At 46.3% G+C, this 13816-nt stretch overlaps 1 protein-coding gene across 6 annotated transcripts in view; it reads right to left on the reverse strand.

Moving 5' to 3' along the window:
• Positions 1-13816, reverse strand: part of LOC138580567 (WAP four-disulfide core domain protein 3-like) — a 96559-nt gene that overhangs the window by 74380 nt on the left and 8363 nt on the right. For 5 of the 6 annotated variants that reach the window (XM_069651215.1, XM_069651212.1, XM_069651214.1 and 2 more), the window contains exons 2-4: positions 6587-6739; positions 2171-2314; positions 1647-1787 (exon numbers count right to left, since the gene is read on the reverse strand). In XM_069651215.1, coding sequence (XP_069507316.1) covers positions 1647-1787; positions 2171-2314; positions 6587-6739 — 438 coding nt within the window. The remainder of the gene's footprint in view (positions 1-1646; positions 1788-2170; positions 2315-6586; positions 6740-13816) is intronic. The other variant, XM_069651211.1, reaches the window with a different exon arrangement.

The following is a 13816-nucleotide window of genomic DNA, read 5'->3' on the forward strand; positions in this document are numbered from 1 at the left end:
ATAAAAAAAAAGTCCCGGAACTATCCTTTAACATTGATGTTTGTTTTGTTTGCCAAATATTTCAAATAATACAAAAATAGATGACAAATGAGTTATAAACAAATATAATTAACTACTCAAACCGTAAATGGACCCATAGCGCAAAGGCTGGCTGGTTCAAGGTGAAGCTCACTTTGCTTGGCTTCAGTGAGGGCAGCCATTAATGGCCTCAAAACCCAATGAAGAAAAAGGTATGCTTTCTTTTGACTGAACTTTCCAAAGGTTACTCTTTCAAACCCGAATATTGTCATAATTTCTCGATCTCCGCCATTTAGACTGCTTGTCAATGGAAAACCCACACACTATTCCCAAATGTACCACTAACATGTCAAGGGTCACGCTGATGGTCGTGGAAAAAGTTTCCAGGCTTCTGCTGTTTCCCTACAAAACATCATTCTAGTAGAGTGCCATTCAGCCAGCAGTGAAATTGCCTGTTAAATGTGACTGTGTTTTGGAGGCGCAGTACAGTATAAAGAAAGGGATACTGCGACTGGGGCTCCTGGCATGGATGGTGACCACAGGCACGAGCAGTGAGATGCACAGAGATGGTGGGTGTTATGGCTGTGGGTGAGAGTGGAATTAATTGAGACACGCAGTCACCATGGTGACAGTGTGCTGGTAATTCTGTCAACGCCAGGTGCTGGCAGTCGGGATACTGACACTAATGGTAACTCCAACATAATGAATCTGGGATGATGACAACAATGGTAACTGGGGGCGGGGGGGGGGGCCTGCAATAACGGTGGGCGTGTCTATTGAAGGTGACTAGAGCATCGACACTGACAATGACTGGGTGGGGCTGGTGTTCCACGATTATGTCAATGGTGATAGCTAAGGCGCTAGCAATGATGGCCATTTTGGTGTACTAGCAATAGGAACATTAACGCTGATGAGGTCTGTGGGCGCTGGTATTCTGGGGGCAATGACGCAGACATAGGGCTTTATTACAAGTTTGCCGGTACAGCAACAACGGTACTGGTAATCTTGCCAGTACCATTGTTACCGTACCGGCAAACTATGAGTTCTGCTCGCGGGTGCCTCTCGCCCCGGACCGGCACCCGCGAGCAGACCATGCCGGATGTACCGGCACCATTCTGAATGGGGAGCATTTTTTACCGGCTCCCGGGAATGGGCAATTACCGGTCCAGCTGGGCCGTAATGACCCAGTATTTGCCCATTCCCGGGCAATGGAATGGTAGTGGGATCGGGAACATACTGGTACCCACACTGCCTTCATATACTGCCACTGGAGGTACTGGGGTCTCTGTCTATTCATGTAATCAGAGGCACTTGGTATGGGAGCATTGGTACTGAACATACTAACAATAAGGTCATTGGCACAGGAAGGGCCTGATGGTACTGGCATGGATGGCAACAGCAGGTTTCTGACAATATTGCCACTGGCAACGAATGGAGATGCCGCCTCGTCGCAAACCTTGTTCTTCTGTTTTATCGACGGTCTTTGCATGCTTGATTGTTACGAGTGGCTGCAAAACAAATGTTAAATTCTCCTGAATGAAGGGGGATGCGTCAGGAGGACCCTGGGGAGCAGGCGATCACTAGGCGATCACTAGGCGTGCTATGAACTGGAGCCCTCGCCACTTTACCTTTAATGGGAGGGAGACACTCCATTCCACATTTGGAGCTGCAGCATTTCTCGTTTCCTTGACACGTGCTGTCATCGAGGCATGCAGGCCGTATACCACGGATGCACCGTATCGGATCAGGTGGGCATTCACCCGACTTCACTGAAAGACAGAAAGACACAGAAACATGAGGTTTTGCAGCTCTTTCCAAATCAGATTTGATAAACCTGGAGCCTACCCTAGGGTCCTCGCACCGAACAGCCGCTTTGGCTGCCTCCCCTTTACCCTCTCTCATTCTAGATCTGCCGCCCCTTCCACTTTTGGATTGTGGAGGAATGCACCGTATTAACCAAACGAAAAGAGCAGTTTGCGTTTTATTTTCAAAAAGAAGCAAACAAGCAGTTTGTGTCAGTATGAGGACACGCGCCAGTACGTGTGGCAATACACGGATATACCATAGTAAACTGGAGATGGCAATTCTAACCGTGTCACACTTACACAGGGCGGTTTCAGCAGTAAAAAGGAGCTTAAATTCTTTCACACACCTCCCACTGATGGGTGACAGGTCTTCCCGCCATTCTTCATGCAGCATGTGGCGTTGGGGGCGCACTCGCTGTTGGAGCTGCAGAAATCAGTCCTCTTCGGGGAAGTCTCATCATAGGATGTTGTTGGACACTTATAGGCTCCATCTGGGGTAAGAAAAGATGGGAAAGATCATGAGTATAGAACCGGCCCCAGCATATCCTGCGGTGATTGTTGCATTCCTCCAGGTATTGAGCTTTCTCTTAAGATTATCGAGATAAGCGTGTGGTGGAGGGAGCACAGATGTTGCGCAGCAGGAGGAAACAGGAGACAAGGGACACTGCTTTGTTTCTCCAGATGAGCACGAGTGTAATAGGTAAGCGGAAGCAGGGAGTTCAATGAAGCAAAGGGGACATCCATCAGTGGGTATCTGCACTCAATGGTAGCAAGAAGCAGTGGGCAAAGGCAAGCATTCCCAACAGAGGGAGCTTATCGTTGTCTGTTTGAGGCACAGTTGACCACTACCTTTAAACAAAAAGAGGACGTGAGATTGAGGACGTGGGGTTATGGTCAGGAACATAAGTCGTGCACGCAACCTCTCTCAGGGCCCTGAAAAGTGGGAGTGTGTTAAAATTGCAATCTGAGATAACATTTCTCCATTAAAGTAGCAAACACAGACACGTGTCCTGATTTCCTGAGAAGATCAGTGGAAGACTAACCACGTCATCAGTGTCTGCCACCTTGCGCGAGAGTCTCACGAATGGGCAGATGTTAGAATGTCAGAAAGGACTGCGCAAAATGCATGGTTTCATGAGGTCTTTCAATGAGATGGGAAATCAAAGTTTGGAAAGTTAGAAAGTCCTTTTATCGTCAGGCCTTTCAATCTCTGTGATCCATTGTCCTTATGTGGAGTCTGGAAAGAAAGATTACATTGAGGGTGGCTGCAGGAAGGCACAAAAGAAGGTAGTCCGGGAAAAAGGAAAGGTGGGGTGGCAATGGAAATAAGGGAGTAAGTGACAACGGAATGCAGCAAGGAATGGAAGGTAGGCAGGGAAAGAAAAATGCTGGGTGGGGAAGGGACTAAGGAGTAACAGAAGAAAAGTCGAACAGAGGGGAGGGGAAGATCAAGGTCAATACAATGAAGCAAGAAAGAAAACAATTGAGGGAATGATAACCTAAGAAAAGTAAAGAGGACAAATAAGAGCCAGTCAGGGAGGAAAGAATAAAAGGGAAATAATGAAATTATGAAGGAAAAAGGGGGCAAGGACACAAGGTCTGGAACATGGAAAAGGATTTAGAAGAAGGTGCAAGCCAACAAGGAATGAATAGAGAGAAGAAAGGAAAACGGGAGAAGAAAGGCAACACAGAGGAAGAAAAGAACTAGGAGGAGGAGGAAAAGACGATTACCAGGACAGAAAAAAGAGAATAAAAACTGGGAAGAGATGAGATTATTTTTATGACTCTCATGATACCCTGCAGCTCATGCAAGTCTGATGGTGTGTAGACAGGGCCTCAGGGGACTCGGGTTGCTGCATGTGCTAATGCTTAGTTGAAGAGCCCAAACGTGGGGCTTTTGTGAAAGGCCTGGTGTTCTGCAGAGGTTTCCGATATCTGGGCTATGGCATTCCACAGAGCTGGGCTCTAGACAAGCAAGCACTTACTTTTGACGGTTGACTTCTTGGTGGGAGGTGGGGGATCTGTACTGAATGTGTGGGAGCACAGGGCCTGTGAGAGGGAGTGCCCTGGTATAGCCACTTCAAAGCATTTAGGGGCACGGTGAAGAGACATTTGTGGCCTACACCTGGAGTTGCTAATTGGCAGCTCTCAAACTGGGAGATAATGGACAGTTTTATCAGTGTGGTGGTGTCCCTTGCTGAGCTCAAAGAGAAGATTGCTGCCAGATTTTTTAAAACCTCTACATTTTTGAGTAGTTCAACATTAATGCTTTTCAATGGATGGTGAAGAGGTGGAGCTTCATAAAGACGCGTATGTGGATTATTATCCAAGGAAGGGCTTGCGGACAAAGCCTAGGGTCTTGAAGTTGGCGAATACAACTGCATTCACATATGACTCGAAGGGGAGTGCATTGTAGATGCTAGAAGGGATACTTAGGATTTGCTCTAACATTCCATCGATAGATGTGAATTCCTTAATGTGGTGGTTTGTACTGGATGCAGGCTGCCCGAGGTCTTCTGTTAGGAAACCTGCTAACAGATGTTCAAGCTCATTTTATGTGGCCAATTTTGCTAGGGATGCTGGAAGTGTGTATGGATTTCTGCTACAGCCCGCCTGAAAGACTCAGCTACCGCAGGATACTCTCAAAGTAGATGTCGAGGCCTAATTCGGAGGCTTCAGGGACGACACTAAGGGTGCTCATATATATGGTGTCAAAGAACTGAGAAGGAGCAAGTTTGGGGACTTCCAATTCAAGCAGAGGTTGGGCTGCAGTCTTAGAGCCAGGACTACATGTTCTATTATGGATGAAGTAGATGATGTGTTTTGTGGAATGTGTCTAAGACTCTTATTCAGTTATTACTGACAGGCCCAGGAGGGGAACAAGTGGGTGCATTTCCTGTGCTTGACTGTAACATGGTCTTTCATTACTGCTGGAAGAGCAGTTTCCGCGCCAGCAAAGAGGCGAAAAAACATTTTTCGAGAGGGCCAAGGTTTCTGCTTTGGTCCTGGAATCATTTCATCGGCCGGTGACTGAGCTGCCCAGGTCCTTGGTCAGGCAGGGGAGATTGGTGAATGGTCTGATTGTTGTAGTTTAGCTTGAATCTAGGGTCTCTTTTTTAAAATGAGGCAGCAGTCCAGACATCATTTAGGGCCATGTACAGAGCCTTGTTTGGGTGTCTAGGTTGTGTGCTTGATGGTCTGCTTTTGATGAGCTGCCAGGGGTCAGGGTGTGGTGAGTGTGGGGGAGGAGCGCAGCAAATCATGTTCCATTGTTTTTCATCAGGGTGTTGAGCAATGGGTCTGCTGTGGAGCCTGCGGCCTTGGTGGTACACAGGCTCTTTAGGAGATCTTTTGTGGTGAGGGTCTTCGGGGTGAAGATTGTGTTGTGTGAGGGGGCAGTACGTTGAGAAGCAATAGTTCTTCTTTGATGTATTACTGGACCGGATATTTACACCTGTGGCCACCCTGTGTTTGGGATTTTTGCATTGGTTGGATGGTTGGACTGTTATGATCAGACAGAAATTGGAAGAATTACATTGTTGTCTTTTTTTTTTTTAGGAAGGTTTTTTTTTTACCAAGGCATGACATTTCTTTTAGTGCCTTGATGACCCCCTCAAGGTAGATTTTGTAGATTTCTGATCTAGCATTTAATTATTTCGTTACTAATTGCACGAAGTGCAAGTAACCCTGGGCTATCAGAGGGCTTTATAAGAGACCAGAGCGAGGAATCAAGGTGAGCGACTACTCTAGAACCAACACGAGAACAAAGAGAGCACACATAGTTACAGTGGGGGGCAAGAACGATGTCCCTCTCTGCTCAACCCTGCTTGCTTTATGTTTTGGATGTGGACAGACAGCATCAAAGGAAGACTGAAGAAGTAGCTTACATGTGAAGAAAGGAATGAGATGGGTGATGTCCAAGGGAGGAAGGAAGGGTGATTTTCAGAATAAGATAAACAATGGCAAACAAACAAGGAAAGTACTAGTATCAAGGTATCAGATATACAGGGAAAGTGTGCTGGCTACAGAAATGCTGGCTAATGTACTATGTTTTGACTTTAAGGGTGCGTGCGTGCGTGCCTGCATGTGTGTGATCAATACCTTTATGTGGTTCATATGTTCAAATGCCTGGTTGACCTTCTAAAGGCTATTTGTTCTTTGCCACTTTGGCAGGAATTTAACATGGAGCTTTACTCTTCTTTGGAACCTAGGCTACTGGGTTTAGGAATGAGTGTGGGTATTCTAGTGCATCCAGTAGAGCCATTTTCCTAGCACTCTCGGCAGTGAGAGACAGGCCCATTTTGTCAATGTTCTCTAGTGCTCTAAACAGCGAGAGACATTTCATGACGCTATTGCTTCCATCCAGCTCTACAGGAGACATCCTTTGATGGCAGTGCTCCCTGTACTCCACGCAGCTTCTAGAGCTCTAGACAGTGAGACACCTCACGGTGTCACACTTGCTGAGACCTCTTATGATGACCATAGTTCCAGTGCTTTCGACATCTCACAGTGACAATGTTTAGCATGGCCTTTACAGCACGCGGCATCCCATGCTGCAATGACCTCGACAGTGAGACAGCACACAGGGAATCTTTTTCTCCTACTCTGTGGAGTGAGTGACATGGCTGGGAGATGTTCAACATCACGAGATAGGTCATTCACATGAAGCCTAATGTGTTCATTCTTGCACTGCTGAAAAGAAAATGTCTGTGTTTGGGAAAGTAAGACGACTGTAATGAACGTACATGGTCAATTATAAATACCTTTAGCTGGAGGCTTGCACATTTTGTCAAAATTGTCAACGCAGCACTTCTTATTGCCAGTGCAGTCTTCATCGGTGTCACAGTAAGCATCGTTGAACGGGTCCTTCTCATGGTAACGCTGTGGAGGACATATTCCGGGCTTCTCTTTTGGGACTAAGAAGCAAAAAAATCACATCAGTAATTGTATTCATTGGCTCAAGATCCTTGCTCACCCAACACAGTTCTCCTTCCTCTGGGTCTCATCATTGTTTTCATAGTGGAGGAGGGGGTCGGCGCTCTCAACTATGGAAGGCAGCCTTTGGAGGAAGGAGTGGGGCAGCAGGCTGCCTGCTTCCCCAGTCGTGTGGACCAGTGGCTGGAGACACTAATGGGCACACTGGGAGCTGCAGCACTTCTCGTGTCGGTGGCGGTCGCTGTCAATGAAGCAAGCCGCGCGCCCCTGCGCGAAGCACTTCATAGACTAGGCTTGCAAGTTCCCCGAAACATAGAAAGAAAGGGCGTCCTGTGGTGTCAGAGTTTGGACATAGAGGCCCGGATGGAAAGGCATCGGAGTCCAACCACAGAGGAGGACGACTGGGCTGTAGGGAATGCGGAGAGTTCAAGCTGGCTGCAAAGGCTGTGGGGGAGGGGCGATGTCAGTAATCTGCAGACTCTGCCTTTTTCTCTATAGACCACCTATTTCACACAGAACCCTCTGTAATGCAGCGTAGTTTAGCTAAATCAGATATCAGCCACTCTCAGCCAATCAGATAACCTCCCAAACGAAGAACATGTGTCAGCAGGTGTCACTGAAGTGCGATAAACAGGTAGAAAAAGTCAGCCCGTCAATAAGTGCATGGACCCTTGGCCATCTGAACCCCAACATACCTGCGTCAGACACGCGCAGGTGCCTGCCCATAGCGCCCACAGACCAGCAGATCTTGAAATTAACCTCCACAGACACATGAAGTGTAATACAAACACCCTAGGACAAACTTAGGCATGCGCACATTACATTTACTCTCCTCCCTGCACCAAGTACAGATAGGCTAGATACACATATAGCACTTCATGTAGGGTTACTCAGGCTTCCAAGCGCTGTAACAACAATCAATGTATCAATCTGAAGGTCTCGTGCTCCCCCACCACTGACTCTGCAGGCTAGGGCAGGTGGGAGATGGAGTCCAGAACACGTTGAGAGCCAAAGGTTGCAGACCACTGGCCTAAGCACAGGAGAATGCATCCATATACAAAATAAATGTATTTTAGGCTGGGATCAGGAATTGGATCTGTTCTTCTCATGGTCTTTCTATTGGCCCTATACATTTTTAGTGCACTGGATGAGAGGGAACTGGGGTTAACGGCTCTTTGCACATCTTTACAACATCCTGCCACTTACTGGGGCACAATGATAACAGTCTCCTTCTTACACAGCGCTCAAGCTGAAGGGTTGGATAGTTTATGGGTTAAGCGCTTGTCTCAGACATCGGGCCAGCGTGCAGCTGGCAAATTGGATTCCAAGAAAGCCTTTATCAATCCCAAGTTGATACATCGGGTACCATAGCAACTGCATCATTACAGCGCTCAGAAGCAGGCATCCGCCATAAAGTGGAATGCAAAAACGCAATATTATTATGAAGTGATTCAGTTGGTATGCTCGATGGTGAAGTCCAAGTTAGAAACTGGCATTATTTTATCAACTTTGGAATGAATATTTAAGTCAGCGCTTGTAGAATGTAAGTGCGTGAGCCTGGGGTCTGCACAGATGTAGCCTCTATCACTTTTATTTAGTGTTACATGGAAGCACGAGTGAAAAAGGGCACTCTAAGATATACACATTGAACAAACAGTGCATCCTGGGTCATCAAGGCAGTATCACATAAGCAAACACCAGACTGATGCATTTACCAAACGCTTATGTTTCAGAGCCTCACAGTAGATTTCTGGAGCACTGCTCCCGCTTTCGCCTCGGACATGAGGTAACATTGCATGTTGCAGGTTTGAATCCCACCTGGGCCGACTCAGCTGCCATCCCTCGGAGGTCGATAAATTGAGCATCATTCAATTTGATATTAATAACAGCTGTGAATTCAATCTACAGTCTACCCACTTCGCAGGGCCCATCTCCTTGGGCCTATACCCATAGAAAAGACAAGAAACGTTGGCGCCATTTTCGTTACACACTTTCATTCCCAGATAGATGCAGTGAGATCATCAGTCCACATCCTGCTCCACATCCTAAGGAAGTTTCAAGCTCTTCCTGACTTACAGCCCAAAGTGGAGGCAACAAGAACACAGATTCTTTCTCCACTGGATTACTGGAGTGTGCTAGGTTTGGTGAAAACTAAAGCAATTGTTTATGCTGTAAATGTTTATAACAACCACTTTGTTAAAGGAAAAGTCTGCTATGATAGATTATCAGATTTGTTTATCAGAGATCTGCGGGGCTGCCCCTCACAAGCTTAATGATAATCCATTCACAGCAGTAGGCGGCAGTTTCAACTCGAAAATAGGTTTCGGGGACCCACTGAAGATCAGATCAGAGGCATTCCACCAAATACGGTGCTGACGGCAGCATCTTTTGGATTTAAGGAACGTGTCCTCATTAAGAAGTAGATTTTATTTCTTTGCCAACATTAAACATAGCCCGAACTATGGTTAGGGCTTTGGGAAAAATAGCCTGCAGCGGAATTCACATGGATCTGCTATGCCAACTTGTGAATATACTAGACTAGATGCAGACATTGGAACCCACTAAATAGCAAACTAAGATCGCAAGAAGACCACCTGAAACACTGAAAAGTATTTCACAGCTTCCAACTTTAGGTTACTGTTGTCCTCAATGGACAAGGGCTAAATCATACCTGAGCAACCCTAAGTTCCTCATTCGTTCATAACAAATAATGTCTTGCAGAGATGTTATTGTGCAGGTAATGCCAACAGTACCTGGAAGAGCGATACCTTGGTCATGTACTACCTGGCTCCTACGTTAGACTGGCAATGTTTAAGTAATGTTTTATTTCACAGTCACCCTCATCATTCCCATGCATCACTTCCAGGTGACCGCTGTAATTTCCATGCATTACTTCCTGTTGACACCGTGTCACTACCTGGCAACCTCTTTCTGGTTCACAAGCCATCTCCAGTGATGTGTAATACCGGGTAGCAGTGCTGTTCACAGACAAACCTAATAGGGTCTGCAACCCTGGCCATTCTGGAGTTACTGAGGAGTCCAACTGTCCATATGCATGAGAGCAAGCTGCTGCCAGTGGCCCAAGAATATGCACTGCAGCTGCGTTCAGTCTTAGGAGCACTTCCTTTCCGTTGAGGGAAGTGACGATGGATGAGTGAGTGAAGGGGTATGAGGTCTGACGTTCATCACGTTGGACCTTGTATCTCCCTGTGCTATCTGTTAACTCTCCCTGGCATCACAAACTGGGGAAAAAGCGTGCTCCTTGAAATTGCTTACTTGTCTGCCATTACATTTATCCGTCTCAGCTTTCTAGGTTTCTTCCTTGCATATTGCTTCCCTTTGTTGCCCATACCCTTGCTTTGGAAATTGAATGTGCCCTTTAAACGTAACGTTTTTTGTCTAATCTGTCGAGTCCCTGTGGAGTCAACCTTTCCCTGACCTTGCTAACCACTGGTACCACAAAGCCGTTTCACGATGAAATGAGGAGCAGAAAAGATAGATGTCAGAAGGAGAATTCCTCAAAGTGGCCCACGAGCCTCACCAATCCTTGACCTAAAGGAAGATGCAGCAGGGCTGGTGCTAGCACTAAGCAAGGTTAGGTGCTTGTTAAAGTTTCAAATGCCGCCAAAGGCAATAACCACTTATACATGTTTAGCATACATATATTTATTATTCTCTCTCTCGCATCGTGAGGCGGGCCGCCCTCTCAGCAGCAGTAGTCAGCACAGTAGGCACCGTGAGTTTCGGGTCGGGACTCGGGTGTGGCTGTGGCGTGTTGTGCTGTGTGCAGGGCCTCGGGCCACACCTGCGCATTAGCACTGCACGTGCCCTCGTGACTGAGGCTTGTGTGAATGTTCTTCTCTTCTGGATGGTCATCTGGTCTGGACTGTCCCTGGCCTGCCCTGCACACTGGCTGCAACCTGCCACAGTGTGTAGCGGCCATGCCTGCTGAGAGAGACTCAGACACATGCACAGCACAGGCAGGTGAGTGGTGCCCTATTGTAATTGTTCTGCCTCTCAGTCAGGGGGCGGCAATAGCTAAACTGGGTAGGATAGAGAATAGATGTATGGAAGCGGAAGGGAAAATTAGTGTGTACATGTATGCGTGTGTCACTGTGACCCCTGTGGCCATGGGAAAATATCTGGGATCTGCTGACCATTTCCCAGGTCAGCTAGGAGAGGGGCGGGGGCCGTGGACGATGTTTTAGCTGCCAATACTGCTTTCCTATTCAATAGGAAAGCAGAAACTGAGTGACACAGACACTGTGACTGTAACAATTCCATCTCTTTTCCTGTCAACACACGATCATTGCCCCATATGCTCGTTGTCTTTCCTTATTACTTTGCTTCGAAACCACTAGTTTGTGGCTCTGGGTGCTGAACAGACATAAGTACAGTTGTGCTGTGTTTTTGACATCGAGGTGTGTGTGTCCATCTGTCCTTCAGGAAATGGCTTTGCCATCTGCCACCAGTTTTGCCTTAACCACAGCACAGGTCCTGACAGCCAGCCTGCTCCACTGTTCCTTTCAAGGCTAAGCATGAAAGACAGACACAGAGCTTAAGTTAACTCAGGCCTGTTATGTGCAGCTCATAAAGCTTCTGCTCTCATATGCTTTCCTTTAGTCCTAAGTTTATTGCAGTTTTCCAAAGGTACTGCAGTTGAAGTTCAAAAAGCAGGGCTGTACTGCACACATATGTTATTTAAATATTTACTGTACATGGGGTGTGGAAAATTAGGCTTTCTGCGGTTTTTTTGCCTTTTGCCCCACCCTCATCTTCCTTAGTCCTTAGTTTTGTGGTTCTGTCTCGGTTGGCCTCTACAAGGGCCTTTCTGTCTTTCATCATGGAGACCTAATAAATTAAATAACACTCCCTTTCAAATAAACATTTTCACATGAAGTTGCTATGTGGGTCGTTGCTCTGCCCAAAACTAGGATTTAAAGGCACAGAGAGTGGGCTTAGGTGGGAATTCTGTATGTCGCAGTGTGGAAACGAAACTATGAGCCAGGTCTTGCCAGGGTGTATTCAACTAAAGGGGAGGGGGCTTGAAAGGAGGCAGAGAAGCATCCCGCCGTAAACCTCCAAGTTATGTCTGCAGAAACAATTACTTTCTATGCCACTTCTCAATTGCTTGAAGACGTGTATTTTATTACATAATATAAAGGTCTTTTTCAAGCTTTGTGGAAAGAATGATGATCAAATGAGCGAAAATAACTTCTCCCTTCTATGAGTGTGTCACTGTTCTGGGTTGCAGACCGTCCTTCTGTTTGTCAGTGTCTATAACTGAGCCTAAATATCCAATTTTTCTATGTGTCTGTTCACAACAACCCTATAACTGGGGCCAGGCACAGGTGGCATGTTGCAAGGCACTTGACAAGACAGGCAACAGTTACCCACTGGACCAGCATTGTATGGAGGTGTGATTTTTGACGGCGATGAGACGAAGGCAGATGGAGTGCAGTTTTGCAACACAATCTATAGTATGCCAGCTTTATGCATTAAAGTCCTGGACACGCAAAACATTATTCCCTTTCAGAAAACGTTTGTAGAATGAGACCTTCTCTCTGTACAAAGCAAAACCTCAATTTGCCCTTTGTGTCGCCCCTCTTGTAAAGGCCATGTTAATTATGTTATATTGTGAGCACGAGATGTTAGATTTGTGTGCTTTCTTTCAGCATAGACATATCTTGTTAAGTCACCTAATATTCCATGAATGCAAAGCACATTTTTTGTCACTGTTATCTATAATTATTGTGCCATAATACATAGGCTTCCAGAGCTATCATAAAGCCTTGAGACGGCTTGCCAATTCTTTCATTAGAAAACATGAAATTAATTTAAAAAACAGATGTGCGACCTATCACACTCATTTGATCATTCTTTCTAACTGCATAGCAGCCGAGCAAGCGGGAATATGCAACATGATCAGAAATAATATTACTTACTTTTGATACCCTAATATTTTTTAGGTTATTATAATTTGTTTCCCAATTTGGCCATTCAGAGAGAACATTACCATGCTCAGTCACTGCAGCTGCCACCCTAACCTGTTGCACGGGGGCCTGGTGAAAGGTCTTCACCCTCTGATGGTTGAATGTGGCCTGTTTAAAGTATGTGGGCTGTGACAGCAGCAGTCCACAGTGTCCAGTTCTACCAGGACACAAAGGTCCTCCTTGCACCCTTATTACCAATCTCAGCAGAGTGGCTCATGCCAGAATAGGCTTGTTTAAGAACCAATGTGGGAAAGTTTGAGCGGCTCCTCACTTTTTTGTGCCATGTGGTCGATAAAGAGATTTCTTTTTCCAGGGCACATTAGTCCAGCTACTGTCAGCTGCTTCAGAATAGCTTCCACCAGTAGAGGAGTGGGCATAAATGTCACAATGCCTGGGTATCATGTTTCAGGTACTCATTGAGCCTGTGTCATGGTGGTGCTGGTAGTCACATGTCTGAACAGGATGCGTCAGGTAGTCACAGCATCACCAAGGCAGGTTGCTATACTGGCTTGGTGCAGCCAGTCTGGACATGCTTTCTTACAGTGACATGTTTTCCTGTCAAATCCAACAGGAGTAAGTTCTTATATGCTAATGCTGGCATCTGCCCGCATATAGCCTGAACGTACGTGTATGGGCGCAGGCATCTGCCTGCATATAGACTGAACGTACGTGTACGGATGCAGGCAGCATGAAAATGTTTTTTAAACTGGCATATATTTTTCCCCACTTAGAATTTAGGAAAACTACAAGTCCCAGAATTCCAAGCAAAAACAGGACTGGATGGCTTTCTCGCACATGGCCATGAGAAATCTTAAAGCTCTGTTCTGTAAGGCAGTATTAATGTGGGCCTTGAAGTACATTTAAATATTTGTACCAAGTGCAGCATGAAAGGAAAGTGCTCAAGTGCCTAAGTGGGGGTCGCCAATCTGACACTTTACCTAGGGTGATAAAAGTCTTTGCACTGGCCCTGGGCTGCAGGAAGATGAAGTAAAGCATGAGGGCAGTGAAAGAAAGGGCGTTTGGGTGGGGGTGGCAGGGATTAGTATGCACAACCTAATCGCACCG

The sequence above is a fragment of the Ambystoma mexicanum genome, chromosome 3p, assembly GCF_040938575.1.
Source record: "Ambystoma mexicanum isolate Mex_15411 chromosome 3p, UKY_AmexF1_1, whole genome shotgun sequence".
NCBI lineage: Eukaryota > Metazoa > Chordata > Amphibia > Caudata > Ambystomatidae > Ambystoma > Ambystoma mexicanum.